We start from the raw sequence: 20,217 nt of genomic DNA on the forward strand, positions 1-20,217 counted from the left end.
GCTCAGGTGTACAAAATTATAATTCCATTAGAATGAGTCTCTATATGATCTTTGAAGCTGACTTCAAACAGAACTCGTGAATGAATCTACAGTAATATCCCTTCTAAATCCATTAAAATTAAGTTGGTTGAGAATAGTTACATAACACAAAATTCTTTGCAATTTCCTGTCATTTAAGGAATATCAGAGAATCATTCTGGTTTGGGATAGAATAATTATATACATCTTTTCATTAATTGGTTATTAATTTTCATTGAGAAACTCTCAGACATTTCAGCGTGAGAGCCAGAATGAATGTAGGGGGAAATGTTAACATAATTGGCAATGAAAGTTGTCAAGATTTATAGCATTTGCAGTTGTTCAAAAGGCAGTCTTCATGGACTCATGACCTCCTTCATTATTCATGAATTGAAGAGAAGGTGCTTTCAGTCAGCCATTGGTGCAAAGCTTGCTCCAAGAGCAATTCATCCATCTCTTACAGGTATTATAATCTAAATCCTTCTAATCAGCTAATTCTAATGAGGCATGTCTTTGTCCTCTTGTGATTACTCACCACCTGAAACTGGATCATTGGCAATTGCTGAGAAGGCACAGATGAGTTGGGTATTTTTCACTCAATGTCACCAAACCCAAGGAGCTGATGCTAGACTGTAGGAAGCAAAAATGCAGAGATCATTGGGGGATCAGAGGTGGAAAGGGTGAGCAAATTTAAATTTCTGGGAGTCGCTATTTTAGACGACCTTTCCTGGACCCAGCTTTCCTGTTATTGTGAAGAAAGCACATTCAACGACTACTTTCTCAGGAGTTTGTGGAGGTTCAGTATGGCAAACTTCCATAGATGTGTCGTGGAAAATGTGCTGACCGACGGCATCATGGCCTGGAATTGCAGCACCAATGCCTCTGAGCAGGAAGCACTGCAAAGGGAGTAGATGCAGCCCGGTACATCACGGGCAAAACTTAGCTCACCATTGAGAAAATCTACTTGGAACACTGCTGTCGGAGAGCAGTAGTAATCACTGAAGGATCCACACCTCCCAGGACATGATCTGTTCTCAATGCTGCCAGCAGGAAAGAGGTATAGGTGCCACAAGACTCTGTTACCCCTTCACCATCTGACTCGTAACAACAGGCTCAATCAGAGACTCCTTTAAGGATTCTTCTTTGCACAATATTTATCACTGAATATTTTTTTTTCTGTAGAGCACAGTTTATTTACATTTCCCTCTTTTGTATATGTGTCTTTCTTCTTGGGTACAGTTTATTTACATTTCCCTCTTTTGTATATGTGTCTTTCTTCTTGGGTACAGTTTATTTACATTTCCCTCTTTTGTATATGTGTCTTTCTTCTTGGGTACAGTTTACAGTTGCTGAAAAGTAGAAATTTTGCCTGGCTTGGCACTAAGAATTGGAAAGAATTGCCTGTTGTCTTTTTGTTCTTATAAAAATAGGTTAATAATATCCTAAAATATTTAAGGATTTTTTTTGTGTTAAAAAAGATAAAATCATCTTGGTAAAACTTTGTATTAGCTGGAGTTTGAAATACTTTAAATAAATCTCCAGTTGATGCTGGTTATGTTGAGAGATTGAGGTTGATTTCAGAATTATGATCATGAGATGTAAAGTAGAAAGAGCGATTGAGGTTTGGACTTGAAACTGATTTTCACTGGCTTTTACATCTAAAGTTAATAAAAGTTCAATGTTCATAAACCTTGGGAAAGAATTAAGGTATGGATATGTTTTTCCACGCTCAGGTTAATCTGTTAAAAAGGCAGTATGAAGGTGATTAATGGTTTTCTTTACAAAAGAATTGACAATAAGAATGAAATTGAAGGGTGAAAGAAAAATTAAAGCACAAATGGTAGTCAGAATTGGATTCACAGACATAAAACAAACTGCTGGAAGATTCAAAGGGTCAGGCAATATCTGTGGAGGTGAAGGGATAGGTGATGTTTCAGACAGATGTTCAAGCAGTTTACAGCATCGGCAGTCCCCTCTCTCCCCCCACCTCTCCTCTCCCCTCCACCTCTTCTCTCTCCCCCTCCACCTCTTCTCTCTCCCCTCCACATCTTTTCTCTCCCCTCCACTTCTCTCTCCCCTCTACATCTTCTTTCTCCCCTCCACCTCTTCTTTCTCCCCTCCACCTCTTCTCTCTCTCTCTCTACCTCTTCTCTCTCTCCCCCTCCACCTCTTCTCTCTCCCCTCCACCTCTTCTCTCTCCCCTCCACCTCTTCTCTCTCTCTCTCTACCTCTTCTCTCTCTCTCCCCCACCTCTTCTCTCTCCCCCACCTCTTCTCTCTCCCCCCACCTCTTCTCTCTCCCCCCACCTCTTCTCTCTCCCCCCACCTCTTCTCTCTCTCCCCACCTCTTTTCTTGCTCCCCCTCCACTTCTCTCTCCCCTCTACATCTTCTTTCTCCCCTCCACCTCTTCTTTCTCCCCTCCACCTCTTCTCTCTCCCCACCTCTCTCTACCCCACCTCTTCTCTCTACCCCACCTCTTCTCTCTTCCACGTCTTCTCTCTCCCCCTCCACCTCTCTGCCCCCCTTCAATCTGTGTCCAGCTTACCTCTCAACCCCATCTTCCCAAGTACAGCAGCAAACTAGCAGATTAACTCAGTGGTGGTTTCTATAAAATTTCCGATTCGTTATTATATCGGCTACTGGCATATGTGCCGGGGAAATTGTGCTTAATTCCAGAAGGATCCAGACCAATTCAGGTTTGTTTCCAACCTGCAGTGTCTAAAACAGTAAAATGTGGATCTTTGTTCTTCTTGATTGCACATGGACGTTCAACATAATCCCTCATCCCCTACCGTGGCCTTCTGTTAGATGTGAGAAGATTGAGAATCATAAATAGTGTATCAATTCACCCCTTTAAATATTTATCATAATTTTAGAAACGGTTCATTCTTCAAATTTTGTTCTGATAAATTATTTTGCAACAGAAATTGAATAGAGAGGAAATATATCTACACCTCTATGCATGAGTGAAAATTCTATTAGTTAGAAACAGATGTCGAGGATATCGGAATATAAAACCACTCAGTCATATGGTGTGGTAGACTTGGTCATTGGTGAGGTATGAATGTGTTCTGAGTGATATCCCTTTTTCAAAAGTGATGGTTCTGTCATTGCTGTGTAGTAATTCTTTATTGAAAGAGACAGGAAGACGTACTGAAGACGTCAGGAGGACTTTCCTTCCTCTGTTTTGAAATTGCTCACAGGAGATATTTATTATGTTGTCTGGACATTTAAAAAACTTATGTTTGAAAATCTTGCAGTGAGGATGTATAACTTGCTATGGGCAGGCCATGTGGGGGGGGGGGGGGGGGGTGAATGTAATATTTGTATCCGATGAAGCTGAGTGAAAGAGGTTGTGGGGGTTGTGACAGAAGCATATGCTTCTGGTGAAATGGAAGAAAGTGGGTAGGGTCTGGGTCAAATGATCTGCTCTCTTCTGTACATGTGAGGTAACAGATCAACATTTTGCATTTATGCAGCACCTTTCAATGTAGTGAAGCACGCCAAAAAGCTTCAGTGGAACAGCTACAAATATTTATTAGCTTTTCTTGTGTGTTAATTGAACTTAAAATGTTGTTAGTATGTTCTCTGTACCTGGAAAGCTGCAGCAAGTAAGACTTGCATTGTATGTGCACATTGTACTTGTGTATGAGACAATAAACTGTTTGTGCATTGAGCCAGACAGTGGCACAGCAGGTAGGACTGCTGCCTCACTGTTCCAGCAACGCATGTTCCGTGCTAACCTATGTTGCTTCCTGAACTGAGTATGCACACTCTCCCTTTGGCTACATGGCTTTCACCCCATACCTCAAAGATGAGGTAAATTGATTACTGAGAGTTACCCCTGGTGTAGGCAGGTGGGAGGGGAATCGGGGGAAAGCTGATTGGGCACGTGAGCAAGATTAAGCAATGGGGAAATAATAGGGACTGGGTAGATCGGATTGCACGAGAGGCAGCGCGGAGCCAATGAGCTGAATAGCTATGCATTTCAAAAGGAAATTTAGAAATATTAACAGAAATGGCCAAAAGCTTTGTTGACAGGTTGAGGGTGAAGTTTCAGAAGGGAGTAACGAGCTACATTTAGACAGCATGGTCTGACGACCCAATCTAATATTTTGGCTGAATAAAGTTTTATATTCAGCGATATCTTTGTCAATTGTTTCCATTGGAATAAAATGTTCACTCAACTGTGAGGTTTCAGGAATGTTTGCTTGTCCAGTTATATCTTTGATGTAAAATAATAAAAGCAGCTAAATGTTGCAGAACTGATTTATGCTGGGGGGCCACAAGGAGGTTTCTTTAGGAAAAATCCTTACTTGCAGTTGCTTGTACCATAGAATGCTACAGTGCAGAAAACAGGCCATTCAGCCTTTCTAGTCTGTGCTGACCATCATTTCGCTAGTCCCAAGTTTAAACACATTTTGATTTTGTGGCATTGTTCACAGATGAAAGATGCCAGCAATAATTTCAGATTTTGATCCTTTAATTTGGCTGCTGGCATCCCAATAAAGATTAAAAAACTGTAAGTATTGAATCCACAGATTTGGAGAGTATTAATGGTATGTTTGGGACTTCTATGCATAACTTTTAAGTTTTGTGTACTTTTTAAAAGTATTTAGTTTCTGACTATTACTAATAAATTCCAGATAGGAAACCGGGGAGAATGAATTCATTAATCAAGTCACCAGCTATGTTCAGCACAGGTTGAATTATGAACTGGGTTTAAATATACATAAAGCAATTTTTGCTTCTGACATGTGTTACGCTTGCTTTCAAGCTAAATTAAAGAATTTCAAATCACTGTTGTCAATGGAATACTTTGAGTAGTTTTCAGAAGAGTTTAACTTGTTTAATCTTGGTTTCTGTTCTTAACATTGTGAAAGTCCAAAATGAGAATTTGAAATGCAGGATCACAACATATAGGAGCAGAAGTAGGCCTATTGGCCCATTGAGTCTGCTCTGCCATTCTAATCCATCCTCCCACTCAGCCCCTCTCTGCAGCTTTCTCCTCATAACCCTTGATGCCCTGTCCCCTCTACCTCCCTGCCTATCCTTGTGATACACCATCTATCTTTGGATGATCAGCTCCCAATGACAACCATCCTTTAGCTAATAACTCAATAATGCTCACAGCATCACACCCTCCAACTTGTAGCTGTACAGCAAGATCATCCACCTTGTTTCTAATGCAGCGTGCATTTAAGTACGATTAATGTATTTAGACCAGTTTTTGAATGTACTGTCTCCCTCATCCCTCTGGCTATTATTTTGTCTTGTCACCTGCCAGTCATCCTCGCTGAACACAATCGTGCTGTTTTCCCCCCTTCTTCAGTTCTACCACTCTGGTTTCCATCCCCTGCCAAATTTAGTTTAAACCCTCCCTAACAGCTATATTAAACCTACCCGACAGGATATTGGACCCCTTTGAGTTCAGGTGTAACCCATCCTTTTTTGTATAGGTCGTACCTTCCCCAAAAGAGGTCCCAATGATTCAAGAATCTGAAGCTCTGCCCCCTGTGCCAGTTTCTAAGCCACGCATTTATCTGCCTGACCGTGCTATTTTTACCCTCTCTAGATCGTGGCTCATGCATTAATTCTGAGATTACCACCCTGGAGGTCCTGCTTCTCATCTTCCTCCCTAATTCTCTGTATTCCCTCTTCAGGGCCTCCTGACTTATCTTAACTACGTCATTGATACCAACATGTACCATGACTTCCGGCTGTTCTCCCTTCCTCCTCAGAATTTGAGACATCCCATACTCTGGCGCCAGGGAGGCAACACACCAGGGTGTGTTTATTGGGCTCACAGAATCTCCTATCTGTTCTCCTCACAATGAAATCTCTTCTCACTATTGCATGCCTATGCTAAGTGCTAGTGACCCGATCCTTATGATTGTCCTCTGTCAAATCATCCTCCCAATACTAGCCAGAACAATAAATCAGTTGCTGAGGGGGATGGCCACAGAGGTGTTCTCAACAACCTCCCTGTGGCTCCAATCTATCACTTCCTCATTCTTCCTAATGAGCTGCAGGTCATCAAGGTGCAGCTCCATTTCCTTTACATCGGGGAGGCTCCCAGAGACCCCACATCTGACACTCAACACAGAACACTGACCCTACAGTCATAATACGCTAATATGTGTTTAACAATATGCTCCCTTACTGTAACCCTTGGCTTTTGCCTGTTCTTGCTGACTCTCATGAAGACCACTCCCTTGATGACCGCTCCGCTACACAGTTCCTCACTTTTATGGACATACAAAGCAGCTCACCTGATCTCACCTCCACCAATCAAGAAATGTCTTCATAACTCATGAACAATCAAAACCAGCAATTTTTTTTCCCTCTGGTCAGTTAAATCAGCATAAGGCAAGAATAATAGATTTCCCCTGTGTACCTCATGGGGAGGTTGTAAAACAAACAAAAATCTATGGAAACATGAACCAAAAAAAATTCATGAAATGCATGAAGTCAGGCAGTATCAGAGGAAGGAGAAATGAAGTGAGGATGGAATGTTGTTACCAGTGTTTTTTGCCTCTACTGAAGCTGCCAGCTTCTTGCCTATTTCCAAAATTGTTGGCTTTTATTATGGAAAGATTATAATTGGGTTCTTTGTAAACAAAGGAGATTTTTCATGTGGTACACTCAACTGTGACACTCCCCTCACATTAATCCCACTCATATCCTTTTCTATCAGTAGTAACTACTGTCATAGTGATGGTTGTGATGGCATCATGGGAGCAGAACTGACTGGGTCATGCTTCATTTAAGAATCAGGGCAGTGCAATATGGCCACATAAGGGTGATCAAAGTGGAGTTTAGGTTCAATCATTGCCTTGATGTGATTGGAGTGGGATCTCGTACTAAATACCCATTATTCAGTCATCAGTATGTTCAGCCATATTTCAGACATGGGCTATAAAACAGAAAGTGCTCAGAAACACTCAGCAGGTCAGGTAGCAATGTTTCAGGTCGATGACCATCCTTCAGAACTGCAGTCGTGGGGATTTTACAAATGAGAGTGCACATAGCAAATAATGAATAATGCAAGCATTTCTATTCTGCTTTCTTGCCTAGTTTGATAAATTGTACGCCTACAATATACGCCACAACTTTGGAAAGGAAGGCAAGAGAACTGACTATACTCCGTTCAGCTGCATGAAGATTATTCTGTCAAACCCGCCAGGTCAAGGGGACTATCATGGTGAGTTGTCAGGCTAGTCACAGTCTCCCATTGCACTGAAAAGAACCATTGGAAAAGTGATTGTTTAACTGCATGGCCAATAGGTCAAGAGGGTGCAGCTTGTGTCAATCACTGTTCTGTTATATCACACTTCCGACCACCTCATTAACAAACTAGGTGAGCCAAAAGGCATTCATTCAGGCTGTACTGTGTGGTCCACCTTGCTGAATGTTTTCTTGCTACTTTCTCTCATATACAGTGCCCTCCGTGATGTTTGGAAGAAATACACTTTTTTTTCCCTTTATTTGCCCCTGTGTTCCACAGTTTTAAATTTGTAATCAAATAATTCATATGTAATTAAAGTGGACATTCCAGATTTTATTCAAGGTTACTTGGATACAATTTGGTTTGACCATGTTGAAATTACAGCACTTTTTATACATAGTTTCCCAATTTCAGGGCACCATAATATTTGGGACATTTGGTTTCACATGTGTTTGTGATTACTCGGGTATGTTTAATTGCTTCTTTGGTGGCAGTATAAGAAAGTAAGGCTTTCTTATAAGGTTTTGAATATTTTATTTTGATTTCATCAACAAACAGTACCAAAATTACCATCATGGATAAATAATTAAACGTGAATTAATCATTGATACGTCTTCCAAATATAGCCCCTCCCCCACCAACAAAACCCTAAATAAATGAAGAAAACGGAAAAAATAAAAAAGGACAGAAAAGAGAGAAGGAACAATGAAAAGGAGCCATTGGTCTGGAATCCAATTCAACAAAAAAAAGGGAGGCCCAATTATTTTTGTCCAGATCTCAATAAAAGGAAGAAAAATGAAAGGAAGAAAAAAAATGGAATAAATATCTTATTTATTAAGTATTCAATCCTACACTATGTAGGTAAGGTTCCCATACCTGCAAAAGCGTGTTGTATTTATTCCTTATCTTTAGCTTCTACGGTTTTGATCAACTTTGGAGTCTGTAGATGCCATTTTTCAATATGAATACCAGAGTTGTGCCAATGAAAGTCAGATAAACCAGTATGAGGCTGAAAAACAAGAATACAACAGTAAGAGACATCACCCAAACTTTAGGATAACCAAAATCAACTGTTTTGGACATCGTTAAGAAGAAAGAGTGTTCTGGAGAGCTCAGTAATCACAATGGGAGTGGGGGGCCATGGAAGACCTCCACTGCTGATGGAGAAGAATTCTCATCTTAATGCTGAAAAATCCCCAAATGCCTGCCTGGCAGATCAGAAACACTCTTCAGGAGACATGTGTGGATGGGTCAATGACTACAGTCCACAGAAGACATCATAAACAGAAATACAGAGGCCACACTGCAAGATGCAAACCACTAGTTTGCTACAGTAACAGGATGGCCAGATTACAGTTTTCCAAGACATATTTAAAAGAGCCTGCAGAATTCTAGAAAAAGGTCTTGTGACTGTGTGGCCAGGCACAATTTTAATGCCATCTACAAGTTTTCTGATGACACCACAGTTGTCAGCAGAATCACCAACGGCAATGAAGAAGTGTACAGGAGGGAGATAGATCAGCTCGTTGAATGGTGTAACGATAACAACCTTGCGCACAACATCAGCAAAACCAAGGAGATGATTGTGGAGTTCAGAAGACTGTCAGGAGAACACAACCCAGACCTCATCAAGGGCTCAGTTGTGGAGAGGATCAAGAATTTCAAATTCTTTCGTTTTAACATTTCCAAGGATCTGTCCTGGACCCTCCACGTTGATGCAATCGCAGAGAAAGCTCGCCAACAGCTATACGTTGTGAGGTGTCTGAGGAGATTCGACATGTCAGTCATAACCTTCTACAGGTGTCAAGTGGAGAGCATTCTGGCTGGCTGTATCACTGCCTGGTATGAGGAACCAACTCTCAGGACAAGAGTAAACTCCAGAAGGTTGTTAACTCGGCCTGCAACATCACAGGCACTTGACCTCACTCCACTGAGGACATCTACATGAGGCAGTGACTTAAAAAAGTAGCCTCTATCCTCAAAGTCCCCACCACCCAGGCCATGACCTCTTCACTCTGCTACCATTGAGGAAAAGGGACAGGAGCTTAAAGACAAGTGCTCAGTGGCACAAGGACAACTTCTTCCCTGCTGCCATCAGATTCCTGAATAATCAATGAACCAAAGATACTGCCTTACTTTGTGTGAACTATTATTTTTATAGTCATGTCGTAAGATGGTTATAATATGAACGTTTGCACTATGACGCTGTCACAAAATTTCATGACTTGTTCATGACAATAAATTCTGATTCTGAAGATTAACCTGTATCAGAGTGATGGGAAGAGCAAAATGTGGAGGCATAAAGTAACCCAAGATTCAAAGCATACCACCTCATCTGTGAAACATGGTGGTGGGGGCATTAATAACCTGGGCATGTCTGGCTGTCACAAGTACTGGTTCACTTACCTTCATTGATGATGTAACTGTTGATGGCAGTTGGAAAATTAATTCTGAGTTGCATAGAAACATCTTATCTGCTCAAGTTCGAGCAAATATCTCCAAACTCATTGGGCAGTCTTTCATCCTACAGCAAGACAATGACCCCAAACAAAGCAACAAAGTAGTTTTTCAAAGCTTAAAAACTGGAAAATTCTTGAATGGCCAAGTCAGTCACCTGATCGAAATCCAATTGAGCATGCCTTCCATCTGCTAAAGAGAAAACTTAGGGGGCAATCCCCCAAAACAAGCAGGAACTGAAGATGGCCTGGGAGAGGATCACCAGTGAAGATGCTCAGCACCTGGTGATGTCTATGAATCACAGACTTCAAGCAGTAATTGCATGCATGGGATATGCAATAAAAAAATGAAACATGACTAATTTAATATGCATTTTACTGCTGTGCCCCATATATTATGGTGCCCTGAAATGAGGGGACTATGTATAAAAAGTGTTGCAATTATTACGGGGTCAAACCAAAATGTATTCAAATACCCTTTAATAAAATCTGGAATTTGCACTTTAATCACATGTGAATTGTTTGATTACAAATTCAAAATTGGAGCACATGGGCAAATAAAGGAAAAAGTGTCTTTGTCCAAGCATTATGGAGGGCACTATTTGCAGTGGACATCATGTAGGTGGCCTCCAGCAGAAGCAAATTACTAAATAAACCTATCTGGAAGCCAGAAGGTGCAACTCACAAAATGCTGGAAGAACTCAGGAAGCATCCATGGAAGGCCACAGATAGTCAACATTTGGTCAGGAGTAGCAAGGAAAGGACAGAAGCCCAAATAAAATGGGTGGGGGAGGGGTGTGGTGAGGGGAGGAGCAGGGGCTGGCAGGTGATTGGTGAGTTGAGAAATGTGGAAAGAAAAATTAGACGTTTCCTATTCTCATACATTTTGCTGTGCCTGCTGTGTCCTTCAGCAATTTGTGTTTTGCTCAAGTTTTCCAACATCTGCAGTCCCTCAAGTTTACCTCTGAAAGCCCAATATAAGGTAAGTGTTAACCTTCAGATGAGGAATATATTTTTTTTGCGATTACCCAATTTATTGTCATCCCATTGCCCAGCAGACCTCAGCATGTATTCTTTCATAGTATTCACTTCTCCATAGCCCTTTGAATAAATATTAAGAGCAAACCTTGTCTGAAGTCACTGGCACCATTTCTTTTCATGGGATTTGAGTATTTTGGACCTACACTCAAGGACTCAATTGAAAATAACTTGGCTCAAAAATGTAAATGTCATGGTAGTTCTGAGGTAAATTCAGCAAAATTAAGCACTCCACACCAACCACTGGCATTTAGTCAGCATCTTCCATGTTTTGAAACTATTCAATGTGCTTCACAGGAGTGTTATCCAAAGACATTTGTCATTGATTCACATCAGGACAGATAACTAAAAATGTGGCCATCTGTTTGTCCTCCAAGAGTGGCCAACGGAAGTTTAAAGCTCAAAGATTTTGAAGGGAATTGCATGGATTGACTGAAGAAAGAGAAAACCAGGGCATGGGTTAGTTCTGCTGTTCTGTAGGATAATTACTTCAGTCTCACCTGCTCCCCATGATCCTTTCCCTCCTTTAAAAAAGCAAAGGTTCATTGTTCTGAGAGTCTAAATTCCTCTGCATCTCTATCTTAAAAGAGCAACCACTTTTTTCTGAACGTGCTCTACAAGTCAACTCTCCCACCCTCCTCTTTTCACCAAGAATACTTAAGTAGAATCACTTTTCAAACTTCAATTGATTATAGGCCCTAACTATTCAGCCTCTCCTCATCAGACAACCTAGGAATCAATAGAATGAACTTTCTCTCAACTGCCTCAAATGCAAATATGTTCCTTCTGAAAATGAGGTCAAAACTAATTACTATACAACTATATGCTCACTGTATAATCGCATTCTGGGCTGTTGTGTCAAGACTATCCTATTTGAAATTCCATCCCCTTTGCAATGGAGTCCAAAATTTCATTAGCCTTCCTAATTATTTTTTGCTCTGGCTGCATGCTAGTCTTCCCTATTTAATCTACAGGGATTGCCAGGTGTCTTTGTACAAGAATATTTTTGACTATTTCCATTTAACATCTTTTTTAATTCTTCCCACCAAAGTGGATAACTCAGCCTTGTCCCTCAATGCTGTCAAATTTGTCATTCATTTAGCTATCCATGTCCTTGTGCAGATTCTTTGAATCATTTCAACAACCTGCTTTCTCACCTACCCTTGTTCCTTTACTTTGGCAAGCGGAATATCCCAAATCTCTGCTTCTGATAGTTGGTCCTTCTTTTGTTAGTTAGATGATCCTCTACCATGGCGCCTTGGCAGTTAAGGTTTTGGATTTGGTGCTGGAATGTTTTAAATTTGGCATTGTGAGAAGGCCAGACTGAGAGAATCTTGGGCAAGTAAAAACACATTGGTGGAGAAACTCAGCTTGAGCCCTTCGTCAAGGTATGGAAAAATGCCAGCAGGCCTCCGAACAAAAGGGTAGGGGTGGAGATTATAGATAGAAAAGAGAGGATAGGCACAGTAGCAAGCAGGGGGAGGTCTTCCAGTCCAGGTGGCTCAGTGAACAGAGAGAGAAGGGGGTGGAGAGCTGAGGGAAAGAAGACAAGAGGAAGGGAAGGGAGGGAGAATGGAGAATAAGTAATCAGAAACCAGAGAAGTCGATGTAAATGCCATCCGGTATAATTGTGCCCAGACAGAAAATAACGTCGTTCCTCCAATTTATGTGTGGTTGGTGGGATAGTATGTGATGCCATTGACAGACATGTGAATAGGATGCAGAATTGAAATGGTTATCCCTTGGGAGATTCCTGTCACTGATGCGGACAGAGCAAAGGTGTTCAGCGAATCGATCTTCCAGTATGTGCCCAGTCTCTCCAATGTAGAGAAGGCCACTCAGGGAGCACCAGATGTAGTAGATCACTCTCTGCGGATACACGTGAAGTGTTGCTTTACTTGAAAGGCCTGTTTGGGGTCTCGACTGAGGTGAGGGAGAAAGTGTGGGCCGAAGTGTTGCACTTCCCATGGCCACAGGAGAAAGTGCCAATGGTGGGGGGGGGGAAGGGGGAAGTGGGCGATAGATGGGACGGGATGAGTGCACGAGGGATTCATGGAGGGAGTAGTATCTGAGGAAGGCAGAGAAGGGGGGAGAAAGGGAAAGATGTGTCTGGTAGTGGGATCATGTTATAAGTGCCATAAATTACAAAGGATAATGTGCTGGACGTGAAGGCTGATGGGGTGTTCGGAGAGCACAAGGGGAATCCTGTGCCTTTTGCACCTGTGGGCTGAGGAGGCAGGTGAGGGATGAAACATTTCAGATAATCTGGTCTGGAAACCTCATCTTGGGAACAGAGGCGGTGGAGACGGAGAAATTGTGAGAAAGGAATAGAATCCTCACAGGGGACTGTGTGAAGAAGTGTAGTTGTGGGAGTTGGTGGCTTTGTAAAATAAGTTGGTGGAAAGCTTGTCTTCCAAGGTGAGATGGAGAGATCAAGAAAGGGGAGAGTGTTGTCAGAGATGGATCAGGTGAATTTGAGATTGGGGAAGATGGCAGTGAAGTGAATAAAATTGACGAACTCATCACAGGTGTCTGAGGCAGCCCCAATGTGGTTATCATTATAACAGAGGAAGAGTTGAGGGGTCTTGCCCTTGTAGGCTTGCAGCATGGATTGCTCCACAAAGTCCACCAACAGGCAGGTGTAGCTGGGACCCACGCGGGTACCTATGGCTACTCTTGGACAATGTTTGTTTGATTGTGAATCTCATTAAGAAGAGCAAAATGTGTTGACCCTATTTTTAAAATCTATACAGTAATCTTGTCAAAATATTGGGAATTCTTTGCTGCTTCAGTTTCTTTGGGATTAGTGCTGAGATAAAAAGTGAACACATTATAACTTAGTCATAAAAATAGGCCACTTTTTGTCACAAGGAACCACTCGACTTATCCATGCCATGCTGACGTTATCGCAGTACCAGCCAAACAGATTTCACTTCCTTTTTATATCTTAAGCACCGCAATCAGCTCAACCCTTAAAATGTTGGAGAGAAATAGTGGAATGCCTAAGCAAGCAAAGATTTCATTGGCCAAGAATCATTTGAGACTTCAACTCTTAATAGCACGTTTGATGCATGTTTTCCTCATGTGACTATGGAAACACAGCAAACATTTTGCCATACCAGACAGTGCAACATGATAATGAGAGAGCAATCTTTTATAATGATGTGGTAGTTGAGACTCTGAAAAGAACGTTTTTATCGTCCATTAACATAGTGCAGTGGGGGTTTTTCTATTCAGTATCTGAGGCGTGGACTTCTGATGGTTTAATAAGTACCTTTTGGCATTGCTTTTCTTGTTAGGCTGTCCATTTCGTCACAGTGATCCTGAGCTGCTAAAGCCAAAGCTGCAGTCTTATAATATTCCACTTTCAGGAATAAATCAGGTAAGTGATCCCTTTTCTTGACCAGTAGTCAAAGGATTTTGTTTATGTCTACCTTGTCTCTGTTTTGTGATGTATCTTATAATGTAGTGCACACTGCTGTGAAGTTTTGAAGTCAGAGTTTGTGACAAAACCCAAGCCCTCGTTCACCATCAACTCAGGCCTTCACTCGCATATCTTCCAATACCCATACATCTGTCCCATCCGCCCCCACACGCCACAAGGACAGGTTTCCCTTTGTCCAAATCTATCATCCTTCTAGCTTCCGCATCCATCATATCATCCTCCTCCACCTTCCTCAGGGACTGCTCCCTGTGTGACTCCCTCATCTACTCCTCTTCTCCCACCACTCACCCCCTTGGCACCTATGTCTGTGACCGCATGAGGTGTTCCACTTGTGCCCACACTTTCTCCTTCATTGCCATTCCAGGCCCCCAACAGTCATGAAAGCACACTTCACGTGAATCTGCAGGGGTTTTTGGTGCTCCCACTATGGTCTCCTCTACCTTGGAGAGACTAGACTCAGACTGGGAGATTATTTTGTTGAACACCTCAGCTCTGTCTGCCACAATTGTGTGGATCACCCAGCAGCCACCCATTTCAATTCCCTGTCCCTGTTGTCTTGCTGACGTGTTTGACCATAGTCTCATGTACTGTCAGACTGAGACCATCCATAAAATGGATGGACAACACCTCATATTCCATCTGAGCATCCTCCAGTCACATGGCATTAACATCAACTTCTCCGGTTTCTGTTAGCTCCCCTGCCTCCCATCTTCCGCGTCATCTCCTTTCCTCTCGCTCTGTCTCCCACTCTCTCCTCCCTTTTTCCTTTCTCCTTTCATAGTGCCAACCACCCCCCCCCCCCCATAAATTCTCACCTTTCCTCTCCTCATGTCCTTTATATTCAATTAAACACCTTTTGTCTATTGGTCTGTACTCCTCCTCCTTCTTCCCTTTCCCCCAGTTTTTTTTTAACTCGTATCTTGAGGAAGGGCTCAGGCTCGAACTGTTGGCAACATATCTTTTCCTCTTATGGGTGCTGGGATATCTGCTGAGTTCCTCCAGCAATTCTGTGTTTTTACTACAATCATAGTGCCTGCGAACTTACATTTTGATTTACTTTGTCTCATCACTTCACACTCCATTCTCATCTGTAACCACATTGTTCTAATTATTGCTTCTGCCTGCAGTTTCCCTGTTATCTTGGGATACTTCATGGGCAAGGAAAATTGGGAATTGTTACTCCTTTCTCAGTTTAACAGAAAATTGTCATCTTCTGTACATTGTCATTGGATCGGGTAATTTGATGAGAGTTCTTCTCTCTCGGAGATGGGTAGGAAGGGTGAGGAGGTCCTGCAAGAAGAAAGTTAGGCACAGGTCCTCCAGGGTTGTGATCTCAGGATTGCTACCCGTGCCACATGCGAGTGAGATTAGAGACAGGAGGATAATGCATCTTAACATGTGGCTAAAGATATGTGCAGGAGAGAGGGTTTCTGGATCAATGGCTCTCTTCCAGGGAAGGTGGGACCTGTTCCAATGGGACAGTTTGCATCTGAACTGGAGGGGAACTATATCCTTGCAGGAAAGTTTGCTGGTGTTGCTCCAGTGGGTTTAAACTAGATTTGCAGAAGCATGGGAACCATAGTGCCAGAGTAGATAGAGGGGTGAAAGAGAGAAAAGATGATGTGAAAATTGCATGCACCGTTAGAAGTCAAGTATTGTATGTGGTGAAAATGTTCTCAGGTGCATCTATTTCAATGCATGGAGTATTCTAGGAAAAGCAGGCAAGCTTTGAGCGTGAATTGGCACGCAGAATTATTACATTGTGGCCATTAGTGAACCTTGGTTGCAGGAGAGGGAAGATAGACAGCTTAATGTTCCAGGCTTCCGTTGCTTTAGACATGATAGAACGGGAGTGACGAAAGGGGGTGGAGTGGGATTGCTCGTCAGGGAAAGTATAAAAAAGTTCAAGAAAGAAATCAGGAAGGTTAAAAGAAACAAGAGGTTGCTTTGGAAGACAATGTGAAGGAAAAGCCTAAGGGATTCCACAGATATATTGAGCAAAAAGATAGTAAGGGACAGAATTAGTCCTCTTGAAGATCAGAGTGGTCAGCTTTGTAAGGAGCCAAAAGAAATGGGGGAGATCTTAAATTTGGCACAGAGTTGTGGGAAGAAAGGAAATCAAGCAATATGGTCATGGAACCTATACAGATTAAAGAGGAGGAAGTACTTGCTGTTCTTAAAGCAAATAATGGTGGATAAATCCCCAGAGCCAGTCAAGGTATTCCCTCAGTCCTTGAGGGAGACTAGTGTAGAAAATTGCAAGGGCTCTGGCAGAAATATTTAAAATGTCTTTAGCCACAGGTGTGGTGCCGGAGGATTGAAGGGTAGCTCATGTTGTTCTGTTTTAAAAAAGGCACCAAAAGTTAGCCTGGAAATTATAGGCCAGAAAACTTGACACCAATGATAGGTAAATTATTGGAAGGTCTTCTAAGAGATCAGATATACAATAAAAGTACAACTCCGATTATCCAAAATCGGATGCTCCAAAATCCTCAGTTAGCCGGAAAAAAATTTATATTTCAGATAAACGAGAATATCTGAAACAAATCAGAAATCCTCATTTATCCAAATTTTTTTCGGAACTGAACTGACTGGGGATATTGGGTTCCTGGCATGGCATCAGGGACTTTGGGCTCCTAGCGGTGGCAGCAGCAGACCTTGGGCTCCTGGGGGCAGTGGGGACATCAGGTTCCCGGGCAGGAGCGGGATCCTCGGGCTCCCAGCACAAGCCGGGCCTCAGTGGGGTATTGGTGATCAGCATTTTTTTTTGTGTGAGAATTACACATTATTTTAATGCTTAAAAAGCCTTCCCTTGTTGTTTGTTATTATTTAAACACTGTTACAAGTGAGTTGCTGTTGCTACTGATCTGATTGTAAAAAAATGACCACTTCTCCAAAACAAAGACTTTTATCTGAAATAAGCCTGGTCCCGACTATTTCGAATAATTGGATTTGTACTGTATTTGGATAGCCAGAAACTGATTATGGATGGAAGGTCGTGTTTAACCAATCTTGTAGAATTTTTCGAGGAGGTTACCAGAAAGTTTGACAAAGGAAAATCTGTTGATGTTGTTTGCATGCACTTTAGTAAGGTCTTTGACAAGGTCCCGCATGGGAGGTTAGTCAAGAAGGTTCAGATGCTTGGTATTCATGGTGAAGTAGTGAACTGGAATCAACAATGGCTGGACAGGAGAAGCCAGAGAGTAGTAGTGGATGATCTCAGACTGGAGGCCTGTGGCTAGTGGTGTGCATCATGGATCAGTGCTGGAACCATTGTTATTTGTAATCTACTATGTATCAATGATCTGGATGATAATGTGGTAAATTAAATCAGCAAGTTTGTAGATGAAACTAAGATTGGAGGCGTTGTGGAGAGCGAAGACGTTTTCAAAGCTTGCAGAGGTATCTGGACCAGCTGGAAAAATGGGCTGAAACATGGCAGATGGAATTTAATGCAGACAAGTGTGAAGTGCTGTATTTTGGAAGGACAAACAAAGAAAGGATATACATGGTAAATGGTAGGGCACTGAGGAGTGCGGTAGAACAGAGGGATCTGGAAATTCAGATATATAATTCCCTGAAAGTGATGTCACAGGTGGATAGGATTGTAAAGAGAGCTTTGGAGTATTGAGTATAGGAATTAGGATGTTACGGTAAAGTTGTATAAGACATTGGTGAGGCCAAATTTGGAGTATTGTTTGGATTTTGGTCATCTAACTACCGGAAAGATGCCAGTAAGATAGAAAGAGTGAAGAGAAGATTCACTAGGATGTTGCTGGACTTCAAGAACTGAGTTTCGGGTAAAGGTGAAGTAGGTGAGCATTTTATTTCTCTGGAGCATAGAAGAATTGAGGGGAGATTTGATAGAGATATTTAAAATTAGACAGAATAAATGTAATCGGGCTCTTTTCCACTGTCTGGGTGAGAAACAAATCAGAGGATATGGGTTAAGAGTGGAAGGGGAAATGTTTAGGGGGAAATGCAACAACTCAGCAAGACATAATCAGCAATTTTCCAAACCCAGCTAGGGCAAGAGTAGGAAATGCATGAGGGCCACTGCCAGCTTGAAGGTCCTCTCCAAGCTGCATGCAAAACTAACTCGTAAATAGATCACTGTTCCCTCACCATCCTGCATCTCCCTAATGATGCATTTATCAGGATGCTCTTTATCGACTACAGTTCGGCATTCATCGCCATCACCCCTCAAAACTAATCAGTAAACTCCAAGACCTGGGACAACACCCCATATTAACCCTAACTCCAACCCCACAAACAATTAGCATATAAGAAAAGAAATTTTTACGATTGCACGGCGAGATCCCATATCACACAAATATATAAAAATTCTTCATGATAATTCAGAGGAGAACCTCGCATGTCTATCTCGAGGGCATAAAGAGGGCAATATTACAAATTAAATTCTAATATTTGGGCATACAAGCACCAGATTTGCGAAAACATACTGTATTTGTTTCTCACACTATATGTAACTTTTTCCAAAGGAATACAACTTTGAATGTCTTCATGCAATCTTGACATACCTAAGGATGCCTCAGATTTCCAAGTAACTGCAATACATTTCTTCACCAACAACGCTCATTTAACAAATTCCATTTTGTATACTGATAATTTTAATTTAGGTCTTATATCTTCAATATTTCATAATAAAAAAATAAATCCAGGCTTTGCGGGAAAATAGTTCCTGTAACTTGTTTAAAAACATTTCGTAAATCTGCCCAAAAGGGCCTTACATTAGGACAAGACAAGTAGAATGCAAGAAAGTTCCTACATCTTCACCACACCTAAAGCATTGATCCAATAAATCTGATTTCAATGTATACAATTTCTGTGGTATAAGATTTTACTGAAGCAAAAATTATATTGAACTAATCTACATCTTACATTAATAGTATTAGTCATACAGTCCCTACATAAGTCTGCCCATACTGACTCATCAATTACAATAGTCAGATCTGTTTCCCACCTCTGTCTGGACTTGTGAATTCCTTGTTTAGGAGTTCCTATTTGTAATACAGAATATATCATAGAAGTAAACTTTTTAACAATTCCTCTCCTAACAAGTTCTACTTCAGTACAACTAGGCAACACCATATTTGGTCCTAATTTATCCCTCTAATAGTTGAAAATAACAGAAAAGAGTATTATGTGAGACCATATTTATTTCTCAATTGCTCAAATTACATTAATTGACCTCTTTCATAACAATTTTTAACATTTATGAAACCAAATATACAAAAATTGATTATACTTTGAAAAAGATATAAGGGGATTTTGAATCAAAGGCATTTTGGGTGATATAGACCCTCTTACACCAATCTCATCATTTATTTTGTTCCAAATATTGATTAAATGTTTCAGTAATGGTGTATCCTCATCACGAACAATCAATTTCGATTCCCACTTAGATATAAATTCTTCTGCTTTCCTCTCTCCTATTTTATTCAATTCTATATTAATCCATGCCAATTTTTAACTTTTGAAAAAACTCTAACTTGCATCACTCGATAATAATTTTTAAAATTAGGAAGCTTTAAGCCTCCCATTTCATATTTCCATGTTAACTTCTCTATAGAAACTCTTGACATTTTATCTTTCCAAAGAAATTTCCTTACATATTTATTTAATACTTGAAAAAGTTTTTGAGGTACTAAAATAGGTAATATTTCAAAAATATATTGTATTCTTGGGAATATATTCATCTTAATACAATTAATCCTTCCCACTAAAGTTATAAGTAAATTAACACATTTTTTAAAATCTTTCTCAATCTTTTTAAGTAATGGTAAATCAATTTATATAAATTTTTCAAATTTATGTGCGTATGCCTAAACATTTAATACCATCTTTTGGCCATATAAACTGAGTATCCCTTTGATACTGAGTACAATCATCTTCCATTAATAGCATAATTTCACTTTTATTCCAATTTATTTTATAACCCAAAACTTTACCATATTCTTCCATTTGGACATATAATTTTGTAAAGATATCTCAGGTTTAATCAAGTATAT

The 20,217-nt window shown here is 40.9% G+C and overlaps 1 protein-coding gene across 3 annotated transcripts in view; it reads left to right on the plus strand.

Annotated features, from left to right (window-relative positions):
* prim2 (DNA primase subunit 2) overlaps positions 1–20,217 on the plus strand; it is a 289,744-nt gene that overhangs the window by 245,082 nt on the left and 24,445 nt on the right. For all 3 annotated transcript variants that reach the window (XM_069886087.1, XM_069886089.1, XM_069886088.1), the window contains 2 exons: positions 7,096–7,222; positions 14,040–14,122. In XM_069886087.1, the coding sequence (XP_069742188.1) occupies positions 7,096–7,222; positions 14,040–14,122 (210 nt within the window). The remainder of the gene's footprint in view (positions 1–7,095; positions 7,223–14,039; positions 14,123–20,217) is intronic.

Source organism: Narcine bancroftii, chromosome 6 (genome assembly GCF_036971445.1).
Source record: "Narcine bancroftii isolate sNarBan1 chromosome 6, sNarBan1.hap1, whole genome shotgun sequence".
Taxonomy (NCBI): domain Eukaryota; kingdom Metazoa; phylum Chordata; class Chondrichthyes; order Torpediniformes; family Narcinidae; genus Narcine; species Narcine bancroftii.